General features: G+C 47.3%; 4 protein-coding genes across 6 annotated transcripts; 2 read left to right on the top strand and 2 right to left on the bottom strand.

Annotated features, from left to right (window-relative positions):
* The first annotated feature begins 7,521 nt into the window (after positions 1–7,521).
* On the top strand, positions 7,522–9,882 carry LOC4327575 (U-box domain-containing protein 16). Its single transcript, XM_015766436.2, has one exon. It carries the CDS (start codon positions 7,603–7,605, stop codon positions 9,643–9,645), a length of 2,043 nt encoding a protein of 680 aa, XP_015621922.1. The 5' UTR covers positions 7,522–7,602; the 3' UTR covers positions 9,646–9,882.
* A 5,499-nt stretch (positions 9,883–15,381) lies between these two features.
* On the bottom strand, positions 15,382–15,795 carry LOC107275491 (probable E3 ubiquitin-protein ligase ATL44). The gene has a single exon (XM_015784167.1). It carries the CDS (start codon positions 15,793–15,795, stop codon positions 15,382–15,384), a length of 414 nt encoding a protein of 137 aa, XP_015639653.1.
* Positions 15,796–16,693: 898 nt separating this feature from the next.
* LOC4327574 (protein GRAVITROPIC IN THE LIGHT 1) lies at positions 16,694–20,346 on the top strand. Of its 3 annotated transcripts, XM_066305016.1 has the most exons (4): positions 16,694–16,949; positions 17,038–17,122; positions 17,406–18,769; positions 19,971–20,346. In XM_066305016.1, exons 1-3 carry the CDS (start codon positions 16,829–16,831, stop codon positions 18,742–18,744), a joined length of 1,545 nt encoding a protein of 514 aa, XP_066161113.1. In that variant the 5' UTR covers positions 16,694–16,828; the 3' UTR covers positions 18,745–18,769; positions 19,971–20,346. The 3 variants fall into 3 exon arrangements, with proteins under 3 accessions (XP_066161113.1, XP_015637073.1, XP_015637834.1); XM_015781587.3 differs by lacking the exon at positions 19,971–20,346 and having other exon boundaries at positions 17,406–19,149; XM_015782348.3 differs by lacking the exon at positions 19,971–20,346 and having other exon boundaries at positions 16,894–16,949; positions 17,038–17,114; positions 17,406–19,149.
* LOC4327573 (uncharacterized) lies at positions 19,016–20,097 on the bottom strand. Its single transcript, XM_015782454.3, has 3 exons — positions 19,607–20,097; positions 19,409–19,472; positions 19,016–19,295 (listed from the first exon to the last, which is right to left on the bottom strand). The coding sequence occupies exons 1-3, from the start codon at positions 19,883–19,885 to the stop codon at positions 19,126–19,128; spliced, it is 513 nt and encodes a 170-aa protein (XP_015637940.1). The 5' UTR covers positions 19,886–20,097; the 3' UTR covers positions 19,016–19,125.
* Positions 20,347–24,091: the final 3,745 nt, after the last annotated feature.

Here is a 24,091-nt window from a genome sequence, read left to right as displayed (position 1 = left end):
GACTAATTAGGCTCAAAAGATTCATCTCGCGATTTCTCCCTGCAACTGTGCAATTAGTTTTTTAAAAATCTATATGTAATATTTCATATTTGATGTGATGTTTTGGGAAAAAAAAATTTGGAAACTAAACCAGGCCTTAGTTCCCAATTTTTTTCCCAGAAATGTCACATCGAATCTTTAAACACATGCATGGAGCATTAAATATAGATAAAAACAAAAAACTAATTGCACAGTTTGCATGGAAATAACATATTATTTTCAGTACATATTATTTTTGGCTTTGGCTTTGGCCAGCCGCGCCAAGCACCTAATGATCCTAAAATTTGCAATAAAATGTTATATCCAATATGTGTCTTAATTATTATTTTCTACTGCAACTTAGTAATCTCAAACTTTAAATTAATATAAATATCAATTTTCACTCTTTGAATTTCATTTTTATTTTAGTATTTTTATCAATTAATCACACTTTAAATTCAGAATTAGTATTTAGCAAGTCGTAGGTGATGTTTAATTGATGATTTGATGAGCTCATCTTGCACTCTCAATTTAGTAGTACTACCTCTGTTTCATATCATAGAAGTTGTTTTGATTTTTTTTAATCAAACCATTAATGTCCAACCAAAGTTATAAAACAATATAGTAATATATTCAACACAAAGAAAACAACTATCAAAATATATATTCAATGTTAAATTCAATGTAAATAATTCGGTGCCACAAGTGTTACTATATTTTTACTATAAACTTGGTCAACTTTTAAGAAGTTTAACTTTACAAAAATCAAAGTGACTTATAATATTAAATGGAGGGAGTACTTATTAATTAATGTAACTCTAAGATTTGAAATTAATATGAACATGTCATAAAATCTGTGGATTCTTTTTCAATCCAAGCTGTTATAATCCAACCCCACATAGGTGAATGCCCATATAATTGTGGAAATGCTATTTTTTGCCGCTTCCAATTTGTGATGGTATATATGCATGCATTAGTTAGATTATTAATAAGACAAATACAATTATTTTTTAAATAACTATAGGTACACTGAATATGTAATGAATAGACATGTATCTTCATAATTCAAATTTGCATGTGGTATTCGTGGGCTATTCACTACTATTGGTAATATAGAGAAATCTTAACGCAGGAGAGCAGACCACCTACCCACTAATCTTTCAACAGCATTAATCTTTTTTGAGGAGAACATCACTAATCCTAACACCTAATTAAAAGATCAATAGTTCACTGTTATGACTTATGAATTAGTTATGACCTTTATAACGTTGATGACCAAAGGCAGCTATCACTTTTGTGCTGGCCCCTCCTTAAACTCGTACGTGTGCTGCTGGCCTGTTTAAATTGACCAGGAATGTCAGGTCAAATACAATAAAACATGGTTTAGGCGCACGCAAAGTGCTCGTACTAAGCCGTGCGAGCTGCAGTAACTCAAGTACCCAACACACCCCAGACCAAACCCACCCAAAAGGTTTCTGCTAGTCGGCTGCCACCGGGTGATGGAAAGATGAGGCAAAAGGTAATCGCGGATTGATGAAAGGAACGCGCACGTGAAGCGAATTGTATGAATTGACCCGATCTGCATATCGCCACCACCTTGGTTCTCTGAACTTGCGCGAAACCTTTCCTGATCAGCACGTCGGGTCGTCGGCTACGGCATTTTTTTAAGTGGAGTGATCAGCATGGCTGCGTCTTCGGAGCTTCGCGCGCAGGTAGCAGCAGCTAGCCCCCGCCCGTGTCGTGTTCCTCGACGCGTCACCGCGCTTTCGCTAGTTGGAGGTAGCCGAACTGCCGGATCACAGAGAAGGGCGTCGTCCTCCGGCCGGCAACCGCGCAGCAGGGTGTTGGGCGGGATTGGCATGTTCCATATGGCATCGCGCACCTGGAATTTGATGGTGTCAAATCGAATAGTATAAGGAAAAAGTACGAATTAGCCTCCCGAACTATCGTGGTCGTCCGAATTACTCCCTAAACTATAAAACCGGATATTCTTCATCCCCAACTATGCAAACCGGACGAATTACCCCCCTCGATCCAATCCGCGGTGGTTTTAAATTACGTGGCATACACGTGGCAGTCCAGTCAGCGTTCTGTTTATTAAAAAATGTGGGACCAGATGTCATACTCTCTCTCTCTTCTATCTCTTCTATCTCTCACACACACTCTCTCCTCCCGGCAACGGCGGAGGTAGCGAGTGCGGCGGCGGAGGCAGCGAGCGCGGGGAGGAGAGCGGAGGCGGCGAGGCAAGGCGAGGCGACGGCGGAGGCAGGGAACGCGGGGAGGCAAGCGGCGGGGCAGGGCGGCGCAGGCGAGCGGCTGCGGCCACCCCTCTTCCTCACTTCCCCAGGGTTGCTTAGGTTGACGGCGGGCGCGGCTGGGTTGCTTCGGTTGACGGCGAGCGGCGGCGGCCACCCCCCTTCTGGCACACCGTCTTCCGTGACCTGCTCGGCGACGGCATCTTCAACTCCGACGGCGAGACGTGGGTCGCGTAGCGGAATACGGCGGCGCTCGAGTTCACCACGGCATCGACTGCGGCGGCGGCTGCGGGCGCGGACCGGACGCTGTGCTCCGGCTGTGCCGTCCTCTGCTTGCTGCTCTGCCAGGAGCGGTTCAGCGGGCTGCGCGTGCCGGTGTGGCTGCTGCTGCCCTGCTCGACTACCTCGTCGCCGTTGTTCGTCGAGCGTCCGGTCTGTGGACTCCACCAAAACTCAAATGATAGAAGAAAACCATCAGATAGATTAACAGGTAGAAGCACAAAACGACGATGAACGAGATGCGACAAGCCACCGGGAAATTTACAGGGGAAAAATCGTGCTTCCCGTCTCTCCGCCAAGCCCCCACCTCGACGACGCCTCCGCCCGCCAGCGCACCCCCGCGCGCCGCCGTCCACCGTCCGTCCCCATGCCGCCGTGTGCCATTGTGCCCAAGAGTCGCCGCGACGCCTCCGCTCGGCCATCGCCGCGACGCCGGTGTCCGCCGCCCGCCCCGTGCGCCGCGCCCGCAGCTGCCGCCGTAGTAGCCTCCGCTCAGCCGTAGCCGCGACGCCGCCGTTTGCCGCTCGCCCTCGTGCACGCCTGCAGAGGGCAGACAGAGAGAGATTGAGAGGAAGAGGGGGAAGAGAGAGAGAGATTGAGAGAAAAGTGGAGAAGAGAGAGGTGGGAGAGTATGACAAGCGGGTCCCACTATTTTTTTTTATTAAAAAACGCTAATTGGGATGCCACGTGTACGTCACGTAGACCAAAACCACCGCGGATTAGGTCGAGGGGGGTAATTCGTCCGGTTTGCATAGTTGGGGGTGAAGAATGTCCGGTTTTATGGTTCAGGGGGTAATTCGGACGACTGCGATAGTTTTAGAGGGTAATTTGTACTTTTTCCAATGGTATATGGAAGTTACTTCTTGCTTCTTCCATATGGCATACATCGTCCTCCGATAAGCCGTAGCTTGGATCGAGATATTATGGGTTGTTCTTGGACGTTTCTTTACCCTGTTGATCCGCGCAACCTGTAGACCACGTCTCTGAAGTGAATGTAAATTTTCGACGGTGTGTCCGGTAGAGTTTTGACCGTGTTCATGCCTTTCACGGTGGTGTCGTCGTGATTGGTAACAATGTGCGCATAAAACAAACCAATCAGTAAAGAAATTGTTAAAGGTAAGTTAGACGATAGGCACGTCAGGTATTTGGAGGGGTTGTATATAACATCCTGACCAAACTATGACTTGACCTGTGTGGTTTATGAGAATTGTGTACGCATGTTTAGTTTAATCTTGTTAGTTTACTAAGGCTGTGTTCAGAATCAGCCGTTCCAAACTTGCACAGTGAGCATAGAAAACAGAGCGATCCATTAGCACGTGATTAATTAAGTATTAGCTATTTTTTAAAAAAATAGATTAGTATGATTTTTTAAGCAACTTTCTTATAGAAACTTTTTTTTTGTAAAAACACACCGTTTAGCAGTTTGAAAAACGTGCACGTGGAATACGATGGAGAGAGGTTGGGAACCCTAGGTTCCAAACACAGCCTAAGGGTTGGACCAACTTATAGGCCTCTTTCCTCCAACCGTGCCACTTTTGAATTAACCCTTTTACACGATGCGATGACGAAAGTGTAAGTGGGTGGTGTGTGTGAGTGGGCCTGCCTATCAGATGGGCTGGGCTACGCGGTTCTGGAAGGCGGGTTGTTACACACAACCCAAGGGGAGGAACATGGTTCGTGCCTCGCCGTTCGCCGTTGTCGCCACCCTAGTCCACTATATCTGTCGCCTTTCTAGTTGTTCGCCGCAGTCACCACCCTAGTCCACTGCATCCGTCACCGCTCTCGTCCTCCATGGCAGTCGTCACCGTAGTCGCCACCCTAGTCCACTGTATCCGTCACCGCCCTCATCCTCCATGGCAGTCATCGCCTCTCGCCGTCTGTCGCAGTCGCCACCCTAGTCCACTCTAACCGTCACCGTCGTGAGCAACTGCCTCATCCGCTGTAGGATCAAGGAGGCCGACTAGAGGGGGGTGAATATGCGGTTTTAAAACTTAATGGCACTTCAACAAAACTAACCTAAGTTGCTAGGCAAGGTGAGGTGCAAGGTTAACTAAGCAACTAAGTTAAGTTTTGCAAACCTAAGTGATATGGGCTCAAATATGTCTCTATGAATGTAAATTGCACAAATGTAAATGCAACAAATAAATGAGACAAGAGACAAGGAATTTTTCACCGAGGTTCAGAAACTTGCCGGTTTCCTAGTCCCCGTTGAGGCGAGCCCAACTCCACCGCTCAACCACGAAGCCACCGCACGCCCCCTTCATCAAGGGGTGGGCAAGGTGGGAGCCGGCCCACGGAGAGGACTACCCAAGCCTCGATCACTAGGGTAGTTCTTCCTTCACTTCGAAGGTGGTGAACTCCAAACCACTCACAAACGGCGCCGGGCCTCCTCCACAATCTCCTCAGAGAGGTCACCGGGCAACACCTCCACAAGCCGTCTAGGAGGTGGCAACCTCCAAGAGTAACAAGTCTAGGATGCTTGCCGAGGATGATCAAGTGCCACACTAGCTATAACAATGAAGCAATGCACTTGGATTGGCTTAACTCACTCTCTAACACCTCACTAGATAAACTAAGTGCCAAGAGTGTGAGAGCTCTTGCAAGGGTTCAAGATAATGCAATGGAGTGCCAAAACCTTACCCTTGTTGCTGGGGAAAGGGTATATATACCCCCAACCACCAAAACCAGCCGTTGGGGTCGAAATCCCCAACTCTGTGCTCTGCCGGTCCGACCGCCATAGAGTGGCCGGTCAGACCGGACTACTTTGTAACGGCTAGTTGGCAGTCATTGAGCCCACTCAACCTGGCCGGTCTGACCGCAGTGTAGTGGCCGGTCAGACCGTCCACGGCTCGGTCAGACCTCCTTCGGCTCGGTCTGACCGGTTGCGGCTCTGGCAGCTCTGTATCACCACCATAAACCAGACCAGTGCAACAGACCATTGAAGCCGGTCAGACCGGCCTTATCACGCCGGTCAGACCGGCTAACAGGCCCGGTCAGACCGTCCTAAGGCCCACGGTCAGACCGCAGGTTAATTTTCAGCACAACCAACCGTTAGTAAAATGCGATATCTCTTGACTCGGGTCTCGGAATTTGGCGCTCTTGGACTCTATGGAAAGCTTATTCAAAGGGATATCCAATCCATGAACAATCCATCCAAGAAACACAACTTTTCTCAGGGAGAAAGGGCTCACACTCCAAAGGATACTCCACCGGACATAACCACATGAGGCTACCCAAACCTATAGGATTTGCCCACATATCTCTTTGTTTAGGACTTGATAATACTCACCACACTTGGCTAGACAAGCCCACCAAATACACCTACATGCATATGAACTAATATGGCGCAAGATCATCCACATGCTCGCTTCATAGACCCCTCTTAATAGTACGACGTCTATCTAGCAAATCCGGTCTACACCAAACACCAAGACCGGGAAAAGACTAAGAAAACATTCGTAGCTCCATTATACCTTTGCCTTGCGCCATCCAACTTGGGGTCAATGCTTAAGCCAAAATCAACACTTGTGACCATCCGGTTGAACCATGTTTATGCCGAGGTCTTTACCATCCTTTGTCAAGACTTTATTCCCATCACAAGTTTGACTTCATTCTTGCCAACATGACGATGTCCTTGGCTTGGTGACCATTAACCCATGGTGTCATTCAATAGCCTTATCGTAGTGGGACCTATTCCTTTTCACATCTCAACAAATCGGATGTAGTATAAGATATTTTAGATAACTGTGTGTCCAGATTCATAGCAAAAAGTTGCTATATTTTGGGACGGATGTAGTATAAGATATTTTAGACGGATGTGATACATCCTAGTATTAGTATTAGGATGTGTCGCATCCACATAAAATTCTAGGATGAGTAGAATATTTATATTATAGTAAGCATAAAATTTCTATATTGTACCCCTCCGTAAAAAAAATTCAATTCTAACAACGAACCGTTATTTTCTTTTTACGGAATAGGACATGTTAGCTACTACTCACTGTAGAGGACATGCATATTAGGGGGTGTTTAGATGGGGCTAAAACTTTTTAGCCCATGTCACATCGGATGTTTGGACGCTAATTTGGAGTATTAAACCTAGACTAGTAAAAAAACTAATTTAATAAATGAGAGCTAATCCGCGAGACGAATTTTTTAAGCCTAATTAATCCATAATTATCAAAAGTTTACTGTAGCATCACATTGTAAAAATCATGGCGTAATTAGACTCAAAAGATTCGTCTCGCGAATTAGTCCAAGGTTATGGAATGGGTTTTGTAATTAGTATATGTTTAATACTTAAAAAAGTGTCCAAACATCCGATGTGACAGGGACTTGGAATAAGTCTCTATAAACCAAACAGGACCTTAATCCAGCAGCCGGCTCTTGTATAGATCTAGCAGTTACTCCAGTTCTTAGTGTGACAGGTCTCCCACTTCCACGTGAAAATTGCCTGGATTTGAACAAAGTAATCTTTACAGCTATCCTTAGGTTCTGACGATATCTAGTCCTCCACATCTTCGCCTGTCCTCTCACAAAAGCCACTCTCACCGTACTTTTAACTCCACTCGGGTGCTTAGCTCGTCCCTCATCTGTCCCAAAGTCTTACCCAGCCGCCGCACCCGAGAGCGAGATGCGATCCGATCAAAAACGAAACGGGCTGACTCATCATCACTCATCCAATTCCCATCCCGGCCGTCCATCGCGCCACATCCAACGGCCACCATGCGACGACCCTGCCCCCCTTTCCAGCCAATGCATCATAATACATTAATACTATAGTATGCATATAAGATAATCCTAATACCATCACAAATAAACTAAGCACATGATGCATAACAATCACAATAGAAATAAACGGAAAAAGGCAAAATCAGTCTAGGGGATTCCTTCCAGCTCTCAACCAACTCGTCACGCCACGCCTACCGCCTCCGAAGTTTATAAACCTCTCTCTCTTTTCGAGCTCTCCGCTGCGTGTCCACCATTTCCGTTTGGTTTTACTCCACTAATAAGCTAAGGATTTTTTCTTTTGGTTGTGGTTACTGCGCCAATGGCTGGTAATCCGGCGGCGGCGGCGCCGTCGTCGTCTGGCTCTTCGTCGGTGTTCCTGCCGCCCCCGTCGCCGTCCGACGGGGAGCTGCTCCGGCCGCTGCACCGCCTGGCGCGCGACCTGTCCGCCGTCGACACGCCCGCGCCGTTCCTGCGCGCCGCGTTCGCGTCCATCTCGAGGCGGTCCAAGCTACTGGCGGCCGCGTTCGACGACCTGCTGCTGTGCGGCGCCGCGGGGGAGCTGCCGCGGTCGGCGTCGCTGTGCCTGCGGGAGGTGCTCCTGGTGCTGCAGCGGTTCAAGGCGATCGTCGCCGATTGCTCGGCGCGCAGCCGGATGCGGCTGCTGCTGGAGTCCGACGAGATGGAGGCGGAGCTGCGGGAGCTCAACCACGACCTGGCCACGCTGCTCGACCTGTTGCCGGTCGTCGAGCTGGGGCTTGCCGACGACGTGCTCGACGTCCTCGCCCTCGCGTCGCGCCAGTGCCGGCGGTGCTCGCCGGCACCGGAGTCGGAGGAGGCGCTGAAGGCGAGCGTGCTGTCGCTGATACAAGAGATCGAGCGGGAGATCGTGCCGGAGCGGGAGAGGCTGGAGGAGATCCTGGTGGAGGTCGGCATCAACGACCCGGCGAGCTGCAGCGAGGAGATCGAGAGCCTGGAGCAGGAGATCGGCGACCGTGCCTCGGAGAAATGGACGGCCTCCATGATCGCTCTCGTCGGCCTCCTCCGGTATGCCAAGTGCGTCCTGTTCAGCGCCACGCCTCGGCCTTCAGATTCCAATTCCAAGGCTGACGTCGAGGCTGAAGACGGCGAGCCCCCGGTGCCGCCGTCGGACTTCCGGTGCCCAATCTCTCTCGATCTAATGCGCGACCCCGTCGTCGTCGCGAGCGGCCAGACGTACGATCGCGAGTCGATCGACCGGTGGTTCAGCTCCGGCAAGTCAACGTGCCCCAAGACAGGGCAGGTCTTGGCCAATCTGGAGCTCGTGTCGAACAAGGCCCTCAAGAACCTCATCTCCAAGTGGTGCCGGGAGAACGGCGTCGCCATGGAAGCCTGCGAGGCGAGCAAGAGCGAGCAGGCCCAGGCGGTGGCCGCCAACAAGGCCGCGCTCGAGGCGGCGCGCATGACGGCGTCGTTCCTTGTGAAGAAGCTGTCCGTCTCCTTCTCCCCAGATGCCGCCAACCGCGTCGTGCACGAGATCCGGCTGCTATCCAAGTCCGGCTCGGAGAACCGAGCGTTCGTCGGAGAGGCCGGAGCCGTGCCTCTGCTCGTGCCCCTGCTCTACTCCGAGGATGCAGGGCTCCAGCTCAACGCCGTCACGGCGCTGCTTAATCTCTCCATCCTCGAGGCCAACAAGAAGCGCATCATGCACGCCGACGGCGCCGTCGAGGCGGTCGCCCATATCATGAGCTCCGGCGCGACGTGGCGCGCCAAGGAGAACGCCGCCGCCGCCGTGCTCAGCTTGGCGTCCGTGCATTCCTACCGCCGCAGGCTCGGCAGGAACCAATCCGTCGTGGAGAAATTAGTGCATCTCGTGCGCACCGGCCCGACGAGCACAAAGAAGGACGCATTGGCCGCGCTGCTGACGCTGGCCGGCGAGAGGGAGAACGTCGGCAAGCTCGTTGACGCAGGCGTCGCCGAGGTGGCGCTGTCAGCGATTAGCAAGGAGGAGACCGCCGCGGCGGTGCTCGCCGCGCTGGCCAAGCGCGGCGGTGCGGAGGCGATCGTCAACATCGACGGCGCCGTGGCGCGTCTCGTGGCGGAAATGAGGCGCGGCACGGACTGGGCCAGGGAGAACGCCACGGCGGCGCTCGTGCTGCTCTGCCGGCGCCTGGGCGCGCCGGCGGTGACCCAGGTCATGGCCGTGCCCGGCGTGGAATGGGCGATCTGGGAGCTGATGAGCATCGGCACGGAGCGCGCCCGGCGGAAGGCCGCCTCGCTCGGCCGGATATGCCGGCGGTGGGCAGCCGCCTCCGCCGCCGACGGGGAGCGAGGCGGCGGTTGCCCCGTTGCCACCGTGGTGCCCCCTGCCATGATGGCTTCGTGAAAACCAATCACAACTTGCCTCGTAGGATAAGTTCAGAAACATAATTTTTCCCCCCTTCTTGCTGTACAGAGTCTTTTTTAGGCTGTCAAGATTCTTTGCTCCGAGAGATAATGGTGAGTGTTTGATCAACTGTGCATACGAGCTTCAGTCCAATGTAATCCCCTCCAATTCCAACTCAAATTGCGCCCTTTCTTTTCTCGAAAGATAAACGAAGATAGAAAGTATTTTTCACATGCACATTTCTGTACTGCCATTCGTAAGGATACCCGGATTTTTCCTTCACCTTTATGACGTCTGAACCACTACTCGTATTTGGTATGGGAAGGAAAGCAACGCCTTTGTTCCGATTTAACTTACCGAATGGACCCCCGTCCATGGTCGTCTACTACTCCATGATCCAATGTAACAGAAGCAAGCAACTGGGACGCGCAGTTTGGCACTTTTGCTATCATAGGGGGTGGTTGATGGGTCCCGGGGCAGGAGCAGCCGCCAGCACTGGCCCATGGGCGCCCCCCGGAGTGATTGCGACGATTGGGACCAGCGGCCAGACTCGCCCCCCGCTGGCGAAGCGGACATGATTCGCGACACGGTGGGTTGCACGCACTTGCACGGCACGGGAAGGGGACGCCGCGAGTTGCAGGCCGCTTGATTGGTGCGAGAAAGAGGCGTAGGAGGAGTAGTAGATGCCACGGCCGGTTCAACGTTCTGCCCGCGAGGGCACAGACGTGCGGCGCCGCCTTTTGGTTGGGCGGCAGGAAGGCGTCCTCGTGCCGCCGCGCGCTTGCCGACGAGCTCCCGGTTTTTTGGCGTTTGGCTGCTCGGCGCGGCGGCTTCTGGGATCACGCGGGTGTTCTTTTCTGCATGCGCCGGTGCGAGCTTTTGTCATGGTGCGCGTTGCTTTGTTGGGAAAAAAAGTATTTTGTTTTTTTATTTGCCCCCATCAGAGCGTGCCGAATTTTGATCTCCAAATCTTGATCAAGCTGGCGGTTTTGGGTAAGATACAAAAAGAGAAAAAAAAAAGATGGGTGTTCGTGCTCCTATCGTGCTCTTCGGAGGCTATCGATAGAAAAGAGAAACAGAGGATGGCGTTCCTGTTCCCTGACAGTGTCAAAATGCTGCATTCGAAGCAAGGAAGGGCTCACTATTCTTAATTGGTGCGGCGCCATTGTGACAACTGACAATGCCGCGTGCATTGCATCTGGTGATCTGGTCTTCCAGTCGAAACCAAATTGCTTCCCTGGCAATGAAGGAAGTCAGCCGATTTAAAATTGAAATGATTCTTGGGTTCCAGAACAAATCCCGTCATTTGAACTTGTCAGACAATCCAATTCATGCCACTGTTTCTCGGTGACTTGTGCATGAACAGTCAGCGAGGCAATTGGCTCCCTAATTAATTCGCTGCTGTCGGCATTAAGGTCGTGGCTGTATAGTGTATAGAGAGGTCGAATAGTCGACGAAGCGAAGATCAAGCACGCACTTGGACAAAAACAAGTTGCATCAGACGAACACAAAACTGAAAATGACCGAAGGAGAGTTGGAAATTTAGAACCACTGTTCCTAATAGCAAGTTTAATAATATAGTCAACTACTGGCTCCAAATCATCTATAGCTAATCTAATAGACTATTCATATAATAGTTTACTATAAAATGTACTACACTATTTATACCCGGTCCCACCTCTCATACACACATAACGTTTCGGAGTCTGTGTTGTAACTGGCTATAAATATGTAGCCCGCTTTATTCTCTCTCTTCACTTTTTTTTCTCGATATGTGGTTATAGCTGGTTTATAGCTGCTATTGTAACTGCTCTAATATCTACTGATATCTATCTATCCCGTCGAGTCAAACGAAGAGAAGAAAGCGGGAGAAGGAATTACGTGAAACTTGTAAGCATTTACTGGGACCATTTGGCCAGTATCACCATCAATCGTTGTAGTGATGACAACCATTCGTCGACCCGCGGTTGCGACGACTGGTCTCGAACAGTGCCGCGCTGCGGAAATCCGGTGCAGAAACCTGTCGATATTGCAGCCGCAAAGCGATTGGCAGAATGGATGGGCGGGTACGCCTGCCTGGACGGCGGACGCTTTGCGGCGTGGCAGAGGCCACCCAAAGCTGGGTGCGTCCACAGAAATGGCGAAGCTCGATTTAAACGCCGGTTGATAGCATTCCGTGGGAAAAGTGAGAAATTTCATCCAACTAGTTGTCGCCATCGATTCAATCACTTTCATCTTCCTGGATGGTTATCAACCTATCATCAGTGGTGAGATTTTCACAATTTTAGCCATTTTCCGTGAGAAATTTTATAAATACACCCCTAGCAAGTCATTTCATAAAAAGGGAACATTCCGAACACGGATTTTTGCATGCATTATTGAAACATATTGTTTATTTGATTAACATGATGAATTAATAAATTAAGAAATAAACTTTATAAATAGATTAGTATAAAGGGTCAATACAGTAGAATATATATTTTTTAGAAATTGTATTATTATAAGTGTCTGGCAAATAGCCAGAAAAGAACTGGAAAAGAGAGACTGAAAAGAACAGGGACTGTATGTATGTTTATAGCATACTGCATACCATCACAGTATTTGACTTTGTGTATGATTGTAACATACAAAGGTCAATTGAGCCATCAGGAGTACAAAATATCATACAGTCAACGGGTTATTCATGCGTGTGCCATGCTATATATGTACATGGCGCCAAATGCTGCAGGTTCATGCTTGGATCTATCGCCAAATGCTGCAGGTTCATGCTTGGATCTATCATTTTATATATAAAAAGAGTTTTTATCTATTTAAACAAGATTTGGAATTGGAGATTAAACACGAGACATTGGGGTTGACACCATATACCTCTTGCCACCGCAACATCAAGTGCATCTCAAAAGCTTTTATCTATGGTATGTTCCTTAAAAATGTTTTAAAAATACAGTCAATTGCAAGATGTAGTGATGGCTTATTTTGTGATGGAGGCGGAGAGATTACACACCAAAGCGGCACAAAATATTGAAAAAAAGGTATATATTGAAAAAAATCCAAATAGTTTGAGCTTGGAGCCTAAAATATGAGGTTCACTGCTTCAGTTTTGTTTACCACGATTTTGAATAAGAAATGGATGAAAATGATCAAAAACTTCTTCTATAAAAAACTGAACTCTGGATTATGAATTTTGGTGTAGCATCAGCCTATTTGTCGCAAAGCACAAACATTCCAAATAAGGGCCTATACCACATATGAAAATTACTACATTCATAATTTAATTCCGGGTGTGTTTGGCGCTACCTTTCCCAACCTCAACATTAACAGCTTTTCACACGCACGCTTACCAAACTATTAAACGGTATATTTTTATAAAAAATATAGAAAAAAATACTTTAAAATCATTTTAATTATTTTTCAACTTTTTAGCTAATACTTAATTAATAATACGTTAATGAGCTATTTTGTTTTCAATGCGGGGAGAATGAGTTACAAAACTGCACTATCGAGCATACCCTTAGAAATCCCACTGCTTTAGTAGGAATTGTTGGAGAATTTTTAAAGTTTATTGTTACATTCGTTCTCAATAAATGATGTCCTAAAATATGTGCGATCAAATCTTGAAATCTTATATCATTTATAAATAGAAAAAGCATTAGAATTCAATATGCCTAGCAATGCTAATAGCTAGGGGTGGGCATTCGGTCCGATAGAAAATTTCGGTTTCGGTTTTCAGTTTTTGGGTCATTGGAAAGTGTAGACCGAATTTCAACGCAAAAATTTCAGGACCAACAAATTCGGTCTCGGTCTTGGTCCTGACCGAAATTTAACAACATTTTCATATATGCAAAGAAATAATCGAAATTTTCAACACAAAATCAAAAAAAAATTATAAGCACGTATGAGTAAAGACTCTTATTAGGTTGCATGCCTAGAAGAAGTAGGAATGTGAAAATTAGAGTTTAATATTATTGAACTTAGTGGATTATAGGTTGCATTTAATTTTTTTTTTATTAATTCGGTTTTTGCGATCTATTCGATTAACCAAGGAGACTAACCGAATTGACCGAAAAAATTCGGTCTTTCACTGCCGAGGACCGAATTTCTCGGCCTCGGTCTTTTCAGTTCGATTTTTTTTCTACCCACCCCTAGTAATAGCTATACTCACTCATGAAAAAAGCTTTCGCATGATTATATGTTTTAATATTTTTTTTATAAATATATTGTAAAACTTAATGATAGAATATGTGTATGGATGTCAAAAACATCAAACTAAAAAAACCAAGGGAGTAATAATTTAATCTGGCACTTGATCGTGCCGAGAGTACATAGGGGTTTATGATAAGATCGATCAAGCGGGTCCAGGCTTGAATGCGACTTTACCGTGACGAGCTATTACGAGTTTGTTTTAGATGATTCTTATCGATCTATTACCTGGTTTTGTCATTATCCGAGAGAAGTTATCCTCAATCCATAAATTAATCATATGGATTGTTAACCCTGGATAAAGCCGAATTTCTCAAATGATGACTCTTTCAATGAAATCTGAGACACGAATGTCACCATCTTATCTCGCAAGGGATCAACACTACGAGAATATGCGGGCTAGCTTATGTTTCTCAGTTTCTGCACTTCTGTACAGTTGCAGACGATCGACGGGTTTGTAATCTGAACATTGCTCCTGACTTGCTACTAATGAAATAGGTTTGACTTGAAACACATGCCAGCGTGTTTGCTCAGCTTGATGAATCAGTGACCTCCTGTCTGACCCTTCTGTTTTTTAGGAGATCTCAGGCTTCCAGGTTACACATCGCATGAAGATTTTGACCTATATATATATGAGTGTAAGAAATATATTGTACTATATTCATGGCTGTGTGTTGTTCAAACTAGCATGTCCGTCATTCAGACGCCGCCATCCGATTGACAGCAAATCGAGGAAATATGAATACGAAAGTAAACAGCTACGGATTAGTTTTTCAGTGGGCTGTGGGGACGATGGGTTAGTTAGGACTTAATGAAGTCTACATGTTGTAATCAGCCACTGGATTGTGTACTAAAAAAACATTTATACGAATACTAGCTGGTGACAATAGTATTATGTAGTGATTGATTCTCTACTGTTGCACCAATCATGATTGCGCATCGCTGACCGAATGGTTTATGTAATGGTTTCCTGGAGCTACAGCGTCCTGTTTGTTTGTGTTGGGGCGTGGCAGTGTCGCGCTCGTTGGTCCGCAGCGAAGGCAGCGACTGCAGAAGCGACGGATAGAGGTTTGCGTGGGCGAGGCGAATGTGATGGGCTAAGTTTTGTCGTTGGCAAGATGGGCTGAGAGCGAAGCTTTGTGAAGCGATACCGTGATGGGCTACTTTTTGTCGCTGACTAGAAACGTCGTGATCTGGTGGGCTTATTGTGAGCAACACAAGATCGCGTCCTGTCGGCCCATGGTTTTACTGATTTAGACATGTATTTTGGTCCGGATACTCTAAACGAAAAAAGGACCAGAGCGCTAATGTTATTGTCCATCGGCCTCTTGTTGCAGACGGGCTTAAGAAGAGTCAAAGTAGGTAGGAGTAGAGCTTAATCTCCGTTCCAATTTTGTGCACGTACAAAAAAAAGATCTCCGGAAGAGAAACACAACATGGAAACATAAATTTTGATGTTACCCTGTGCAACCCTGCAACGCGGCGCTCGACCCAGGCCCCCCGGTCGCACGCATCCGCGCCCCGTGCGCGCGGCTCTCACGCCATCGCGCCGACGATTTCGTTCCGCGAGGCAACGACGTCGGCGCGGCACACCGGGCACGTCGTCCCCCTCTGCAGCCACAGGCCGATGCACTCCGCGTGGTAGACGTGCCCACACGGCCGCAGCCGCCGGCACGGCTGTCCCCCGCCGTCCGCGACCGCGACCGCGAGCCTCCCCTTGCAGATCGCGCAGAGCGCCACGTCGTCGCCCCTCGCCTCCGTGGCGGCGGCGACGTCGATGATGACGACCTCCTCCTTGTTCAGCAACCCTTGGCGCTCCCCGTTGGGATCGCCGGTGGCGACCTCGAACCGCCGGCCGATTAAGCATCGCACGGTCCAGGAGATGGCACAGATCGCGGCGATGAGCGCGACGACGGCGAGGAATATCTCGAGGCCTGACAGATCAACCATCGGCGAGAGTTCGTTTTCGTAGCTAGGTACGTGTTGCTGGCTCGATCGTCTTGGCGAGTGGTGGAACCCTGCACGCACGCGTACGTATTAACGTATACCAGTACGTGCTCCGGCTCCAGGTACGTTTGTTACTCCTACTTGTTTCCTATACTGATTTGTATTTCGAAAAGGTTTGTTTTTTTCCCAGATATTACTGCGGAGATAATTAAACAGTTCGTATCAGAGGAGAAAATCGTTGTGGCTGATCTCCACGTCTTTGTTACTCCCACAAAAATATGAACAAATTATGGCTCGCATGGATGCTAGTAGTATTTCTGCTTGCTTTTTGCTCATGGAAATTATTAAAGGACTAGGCAACTGGGCATTTAAGGAGTGGCAACTGACAAGTATGGGCTAACTCAAAGGCGCAGACATAATCAATTGGAAGAGTGCTTAACCACGAGCATCAGTTAGTTTTACACTGAGGCATTGGGGACATGGCATTACTTATCTCCAATCGTGTGGTGTTCATCAGAAAGAAACTTTGGTTAAAGCTTTGCTCCTAGGGGGTTGTTTATTGTGCAAACACACAAGTAGGCTATTTGATGGTGCAAAATATTGTAAGTGTATGTGGATGGGCAGAGCAAATTATTCCCTCCGAGAAATCTCAGTTATCATTCAAGATTGACCCTGAGGACCACTAGATAGCAGTAGAAACATAAAATCTGAACAACACTGAGCGCCATTCAGCACTGTACTACCTCTCCCAAATTCAACTTCCACCAACCCAAAAAATTCTTCTTTACTGCATCGTGACACGGCATGCAACACCGTCAGAAAAAACGAAAAACGTGGCGATACCCTCTGAATATTCCCGCTTTCTATCCCCATGGTAAAGATCTGGAATAGAAGGCCAGAAGTCAGATCTGCAGTTACAGTCTTTACAGAGCCTAAAATTAACTAAAATTAAATGGCATAGCCGCATGGGCAGTTACAGTCTTTGCATTGAGTCAGAGATAAATGAGAGATTAGGGTTTACCTAGCCCCGCTTCCTATGGTCGGCCAAGTCCTTAGCATCTGGGGATTACAAAAGAAAACTGCCCCGAGTGAGTGGCTCCCACTCGCCTTCCTCGATCCACCCTTTTTTGTTGTTCGAATCCATTGGAGCCCACGAGGTCTTTGCCTCCCATTCTCCCAAAACCACTTGGATTCTCGAAGATTCAGAGCAGGGACCTCACCTTCGCTGCAGCTTTTTTCTTTCAGGCTTTTGGCTTCTTGGATCCGTGCAGGCGCGAGAATTCAATGGCGGTTATTGGAGCTTCTTGGGGTGGTCACTGAAGGTACACTGGTTAGTGATTACTGAGTACTCATGACTGTGCGAGAATATACGGTGAAGTTGTTTGTTTGTTTGCAATTTTTGATGTTTTTCTTCTTCTTGGCAATCGGCTAAAACCCAAAACCTTCAGAAGAAAGGCAGAGACTTTATCGTGTTCTTGGCTTTGATCCGGTTGGAATCAATCTCTTCGAAGACCCGCAAACTCTCGCCTTGGAATCCGCGCATGTTTTACTTCCTGTCTCAACCATCTTGAATCGTTCTTGGAGCCTGATGCTGCTCTGCCTCGCCTTTGCAGTAGACCAGTAGTACGCAGTCTTGCGATGGAGTCGGCGACGGAGAAGGTGAGGAGGACGCCCTCCTCCTGCCTGCTGCTGCGCATCTCCGACATCTGCAAGGTGCGCTCCGTCGGCGTCGCGCCGACCGTCCGCGAAAAGCCCAAGGCCGACGGCAGCGCCACCGGAGAGAGCAGCGAAGACGGCGGCGCGCACCTGAAAGTCCACCCGCATCATGTGTCCGACCATGAGAGCGTCTCTGAATGCTCCTCTGCTCGCTGCGAGGAAGCGTTTGTTGAGAGGCTTCTCGACGCGATTTCTGGCCTCAAATTGAGTTACGTGAACCTTCAGCAAGCTCTTGTGCCATATGATCCTGAAGAGATTACGATCGCTGATGAGCGATTCACATCGGAGCTTCAAGAGACTGCCGGGTTGAAGGATCTGTATGTCAACATGAACAAATGGAGAAATCCAATGTACCAGTGCTATGTGGGCTCTAGAATTCAGGAGCAACAAAAGTTGGCCGTGGAGTTGCAAGCTGGCATGTGCAAGAGAGACTCTGAGATTGTGTGTTTGCGAGCGGAGTTGGATGAACTGGAAAGGAAGAACATGGAACTGGAGGAGAAGATCGGTCAAAGTGCGTTACAGAAAGAAGGAAGTTTTGCAATTGGGATGGGAGTATCAACGGATATGTTTATGGAATTATTCGAGCTTTCGACAAAGTCTATCCATGATTTTGCAAAACTCGTCGTCCGTTGGATGAAACTTTCTCGGTGGAATCTTGGCAACTTAACATCCCCAATAGACAATTCTGTTGTCTATGATAAAAGGTCTCACAAGAATTACGCCGTTGAGGCCTACTTTGCTTGTATGATGTTGATGGGGCACAAAGAGGAGTACCTTTCGCTGGATGTCTTCGATTATGTAATGAGTTTCAGTGATCCTTTTGATGCTCTTATGAAGGCCCCAGACTCTTGTTTTGGGAGATTCTGTCGAGAAAAGTATCTGGCCATTTTGCCTCCTAGTATGGAGGATTCATTCTTCGGAAATTTGGATCATAGATCATTTGTTGAGAATGGCGGCCATCCAAGAACACCATTTTATCAGGCATTTGTGACAATGTCAAGATATGTATGGGCGTCCCTAACCGTAGCACGTTCTCTGAATCCAAGAGCAGAGATGTTCTATGTCAAGGGTGGTACTGAATTTAGGAGTAAACACATGGAATGTGTTCCATCCAAGATAACCAAAGAAGGAGACAAGGTCAGTGTTGGGTTTACAGTAATGCCGGGGTTTAAGATTGGATGCACTGTCATCAGATGCAGGGTGTATCTGTCCATGGTCAACGAAAGAAACTTCTGAACACGTCATATAGCTACAGAATTAGGTAAGCAGCATCAGATAACCAGTTAGCTCTATATAGCATTTCTTTTGACTTGAGTTTCTGTTGAGCTCCTCTTATATTAGACCAGGGGCATAAGCTAATAGATAGATTAGTGTATTAACTTGCTCTGTAATACTTGATGTAATATTTAACATTTTCAGTCGTTCAGGTCTGTTAAGTCATTGCTTTGTTCGTGAGTAAATGGATCAATTGAAGAAGGAAAATGTGTGACATGCTCCCTGTATACCATTTTATATGGCAAAACTGAACACATAATATTGTTCAAATTCTTGGGGCTACAACACCATCTATGTATCTAAGCATGAGTAAAAATATGTCTTTGATTGTACAATTGAAGTTCATCTGGCGAACAATTTGGCGAAGATGTTGGTCGGTTTTGGGTTCTCCAAGCATGCGACATGTGCATATCTTCCTAGCTTGTCGACCTGCCTGGGTTCCCCTCTAGTGTCCTTCTTGCAAACTTTGCAGGTCTTATCCACCCAACCTTCCTCTACGTATTCCCCGTCAACTGCAAGCAGAATTCAGAAACAGTTAGGACTGTGCGATACTCCTACTAGTATAATCTTTTTGGATCAGAAGTAATTTTAGGATTCTGCAAGTAAAGCATATATGAGGTAGTACCATCCACATATGACTTGAAGAAATCCTTGTAGGTGCCACCGATCTTCCTCCGAAGTGCTCCATACTTCATTGCAAATCAAATTAACTTGTCAGACCATAGAAAATCCATGCCGTGTATAGTCAGTACTAAGTTACTACTAAACTAAATAACACCATTGATCGACAATTTTTTGTGCGGATCAGTAGTTCAATGGATACCTGCTCCTTTGTCATCCTTCCTCCATCCTTTGTGGCCTCTCTGGCTTCATACAGAAGCTCCGCGTCCTTCTCCGACCGGACCTGCGAGAAGTCCAGCGCCTCGGTGATGCTCCCGAACAATGACTGCTTGCTGCCCTTCTCCTCATCTTCCTTTGCGTAGACCTTCACTGATCTGGTGGAGGCAGTGCTTGGCCTGAAGGAGGACGGCATGGTTTGGTGGTGGTGGTGCCCAAACGAGGCGCTCTGCGAGTGGGACAGCGTGATTGCCCTCATGGCCATGGCTGCAGTCTGCAGATCGGTGATTGATTCTCCTCAGGTAGAAACTGAACTGGTGACTGATCAAACCATTATTATATATATGTAGGAGGCGTTTGGTGTGCGCATGCATGGGAGTCTTGTGGCGGCTGCAAGGCTACGTGGTGCAAGGCGAGCCTGCTGAAACGAGAGGACTGCGACGCCGGGGTGTGTTTCAGGCGCGAGAGGACGGCGTTGAGCGTTGCGTCGCGCGCTTGCACGCTTGTGTCTGGTCAGGAGCGATTTGGGCAACGTGGCTGGTTGCCTGCTGGCTGGTTCAGATGATGTGTACAGGAGGTGATATTTGTGGATGAATGTTCTCCTCGTGAGAGTTGGAAATACTAGTCAGAAATTTTTGGTTGGGCCCAGCCTCTCAGATTTGCATAATCCTCCGAATTTTTATAGGGATTTTTATATGGGCTATTGGGCTATCTAGCTGCCCAAGTACTACTTGATTCTGATAGGAACTCAATTGTCCGGTACAAGAAACTGAATTACAGGTTGAGCTTTGCCCACGGCTCACACTCGGCCCATCGTCCAAGCCGTGTGCAAAATACAGTAATTAGACGTGGTTCTTTATTACTAGTACTCTATCGTTCAACAACATGATTTCCGCTAAGTACAACACATAGAGCCCCGAGCAGACCAGGATTTTACTCTGACTGGAGTGAATTAAGCTCTAGGGATCAAAGCCTATCATCAATAGCACAATGCTTAGAATCTGGGTGTTATTAGCGACCAAGTCGGAACTAAGTAATGATATGCTCATTAAGGTGGTCTGTTTCATTAGATTATGAAAACCTACTGTGTTAGGTCGCTGACACTATTCCACGTTGTAGCTGAACGTATGGCGACTATGCAAGTAGAGGTAGTAGCATGAACAATGCTGGAGTATTGTCGGTTGACTTTGATGTTCAGATTGAGCCATCGAAGTTGGAGTACTCCGTATTTTAGAACATTGATTATTTGAAGCTTTGGAAGTGTGGAAATAAATTGGGCCGACCGCTGAACGTGCTCTCACATTGCCATTATAAATACAAAGCCTTCGAAAAACAAACATAAAAAAAAAAAGCCGAGCAAAATGGATGGATCGATCCACAACAATGCAACAACCATGTGGACCTCAGGTGCCGCAATCTCCATGATGGCCTGGTAGCAACGTTGCCTCCCCATCACCATGGATGCAGCTTTATTTCCCCATCAGATTGCGGTATCGACGCGGAGATAATCATCATCATGGTGCCATGACACGTACCTTTTGTAGGGGGGACTCCTGTTTTTTCAAACCAAAGTCCCAAGATGCAACAATGTCCAATCCTTTTCTATCGTCGTCAGGGCATAGGTGCATTTGTGCAAAAATGGAGTACGCACCAGTGAGAGCCGAGCCGGCCAGTAGGTCGAGATTCTTTCCAAGGACCTCGCTTAATGAACCTACTACGGCAACTGCAAATCTTGTTGGATTAATGCAATGGCTGGCAGCCTGAGACCAAACTGATCGACCGGTTGAAGAAGACCCTAGTCTATGTACAATGGGCCAGTTAGGATCATGAGCTGGATTCCAATTAAGACGGGTATAAGATGAAAAAAAATTAACAGGGGCTTAGAGGTTAGAGCCAGAGGCTTTCGCTGCGGCGTCCTTGTCATTGAATAGCTAGTTCTACGGCCTCGGCGAGGCGAGAGGCGATACCCTACCCTGCGCTTGCTTTGATGTGCTTCACACGTGTGTTGTCACGTCAGGTCAAACTCTCCAACAGTTGTTATCCTCACCCTAGCGATTGGCAGAAACGAGTACTTATGGTTTTGTGAGAGGGGTTACCTCTCTCCCAAACACCCTCTATAGCAGCACACTTACTAGCTATGTACGGAGTACATACGTACATCTTGGATACTATACACAGGTAGCACGTCTGGTTCATCAAGTCAAGATTCAGAGTTGAGAGCAGCATAAAAGGAGCCATAGGTTCATATCCTGCCCTATTCAAGAGAGGTCGATATGGAGTTACGTTGTCGGGGCGAGATATGTGAAAGATTCGGCTTAATTTGTGCGTGTACGCTACCAACCAATTAGGCAACACTGAACATATTTATTCGTTTCTTGCATGACCAGTGACCATGCAGTATAGGACTGTATGAAAAAATCGAGTTGAGCTGAATTGAAGACACCACACCACCAGCCGTCCCCCGTTCCGTCACACCAAAGGATACCCGTATCTTTGTTGCGTATTGATCATCGCCATCAGGTATTCGATCATTATCAGCAGATGGGCACGGGACCGATCGATTTAAGGGGAGACGGCCGAAATACGCTAATAATACATGCCCCCGAGTCGTGTACGAGTACGACCCTTCGCTACCATTGCTTTGCGTATAGCACATGTCCATGTGCGTATACTCCCAACGCAGGTACTGTGTGTCGCCAGCTGCTCTCGCAGCCGGCGTATCGTACGTACTTTGACAGGGCTCCCTGAGGAATTTGATGACTAGGATGCTCTAATCTCGTGACAAAACACAAGATTAGCCTCATGATGATCCGCGAAAAGTACCGGTGGGAATCTGAACCCGATCGATGGAGAACAAACAGCGACGAGGCAACGACGTAGAGAACGTACCTACGCTCGTCGATCGATCGGCAGCGCATGCAGGATGAGTAACATCCGCGACAGGGATCAATCGGCCTGGTCACATACACATTACATCAATTAAGATTCTGTTAGCACGTTTTTTAAACTAATAAATGTTATGTTTCCTGTGAAAACTTTCTATATAGAAATTGTTTTCACTACAAGGATTTCTATTTGTTGCAATGGATTATAAAATTGTTGCAATATCTAACACCATTACTACGTGAGAAAAATATACATTTATTAAGTTTGTAATAATTAAAAATTAATTAATTCTATGCTAATAGTTTTCTCGTTTTACGTATATCAACTTAATCTTTATCTGCTTCGGGGGAGGCTTTTTCCAGTCTAGTACTGAGGGATGCTCTCAATTCTGGAGAGGTTTGCATGAGGTAAAACATTGGTTGAAATTGGGCAGCTGTATGATTTAGGGGATGGCAGTGGTACTAGATTCTGGGATGACGTCTGGCTAGGAGATACACCTCTGAAAATCAAATTTCCCTACATTTACAGTATAGTGGCTGATCCTGGGAAAACAGTGAGTCAATTATGGTCCTCTGATGGCTGGAGGATTGATCTTAGAAGATCGCTTGGTGCCGAGGAGCTAGTTGAATGGGAACAACTACTTGCAGATCTTGCAAATGTTCACTTATCTACGGATAGGGACAGGATGAGATGGAAATTAACAAAATCAGGACAGTTTACTACGAAATCTCTCTATAGAGAAATGACCTTTGGGGGGATTAGAGACATAAAGATGCAAGAACTTTGGAAGACACCCGTGCCTCTGAAAATTAAGATCTTTGTTTGGCTGATGCTTAAGGGGAGAATTCAAGCTGCTCATCGGCTTAAAAAGATGAAGTGGAATGGAGATCCCCTCTGCAAGTTCTGTGGTGCTGAAGAGGATGTGGATCACCTAATGTTTAAATGTGCACCAGCTAGGTTTTTATGGTGTTGTTTTAGAGATGTGTTTCATTGGGATCACGTCCCTTCTTCCAGGAGGGAGTTTATGAATATCTTGATGACTATGGGGGATGATAGGGCAATAATCTTTTTACACGTAATTTCTGCAGGGATTTGGGCGATTTGGCTTGTGAGAAATGACTGGGTTTTCAATAACAAGCTGCTTTCTAATATATGTCATCTCCCTCACAAAGCTGTTTCGTTTTTGATCCAGTGGAGAGGGCTGCTGCCGGAGAAGCTGAAGGTCGAAGTGGATGGTCTGAAGGACTCATTGCTTGCCAGTATTCGGGCGTCAGGACCAAACTAGTGCGTTAATTTTTGCTGTGTGGTTCTTTGTGAGTTCCTTCCTGGCTTGTTAGCGCTGTGCCAGCAGCACCTTAATAGAAGTGAAGTTGAGTTTTCAGCACATCATTTCAAGCTGGCTTCCCCAGCGTTTACCCTTGTATCTGCACTCTTATGCTTGATAGTAAGCTGGGCCTTTCGGCCTTTTCTCTAAAAAATCTTTATCTGCTTCAGTTTCAAACAAGATCAACGTATCATCATTCCATCCACGATACAGACACAACTTGTGAAGGGTTAGCCCTTTCGTAGTTTTTTTTTTCTTTGA

This window comes from Oryza sativa, chromosome 1, assembly GCF_034140825.1.
Source record: "Oryza sativa Japonica Group chromosome 1, ASM3414082v1".
In the NCBI taxonomy this organism is placed as follows: domain Eukaryota; kingdom Viridiplantae; phylum Streptophyta; class Magnoliopsida; order Poales; family Poaceae; genus Oryza; species Oryza sativa.
This window is presented reverse-complemented; position numbering and strand designations above follow the sequence as displayed.

Excerpts from the sequence above, each read along its gene's own strand:
- LOC4327575 (XM_015766436.2), top strand. The coding sequence starts at position 7,603 with ATGGCTGGTAATCCGGCGGCGGCGGCGCCGTCGTCGTCTGGCTCTTCG.
- LOC107275491 (XM_015784167.1), bottom strand. The coding sequence starts at position 15,795 with ATGGTTGATCTGTCAGGCCTCGAGATATTCCTCGCCGTCGTCGCGCTC.
- LOC4327574 (XM_066305016.1), top strand. The coding sequence starts at position 16,829 with ATGGTCGGCCAAGTCCTTAGCATCTGGGGATTACAAAAGAAAACTGCC. Across the intron at positions 16,950-17,037 it reads AATCCATTGGAGCCCACGAG|GCTTTTGGCTTCTTGGATCC; the intron begins GTCTTTGCCTCC and ends TTTTTCTTTCAG. Across the intron at positions 17,123-17,405 it reads TGGTCACTGAAGGTACACTG|TAGACCAGTAGTACGCAGTC; the intron begins GTTAGTGATTAC and ends TCGCCTTTGCAG.
- LOC4327573 (XM_015782454.3), bottom strand. The coding sequence starts at position 19,885 with ATGGCCATGAGGGCAATCACGCTGTCCCACTCGCAGAGCGCCTCGTTT. Across the intron at positions 19,473-19,606 it reads GAAGGATGACAAAGGAGCAG|TATGGAGCACTTCGGAGGAA; the intron begins GTATCCATTGAA and ends TTTGCAATGAAG. Across the intron at positions 19,296-19,408 it reads CTTCAAGTCATATGTGGATG|TTGACGGGGAATACGTAGAG; the intron begins GTACTACCTCAT and ends TTCTGCTTGCAG.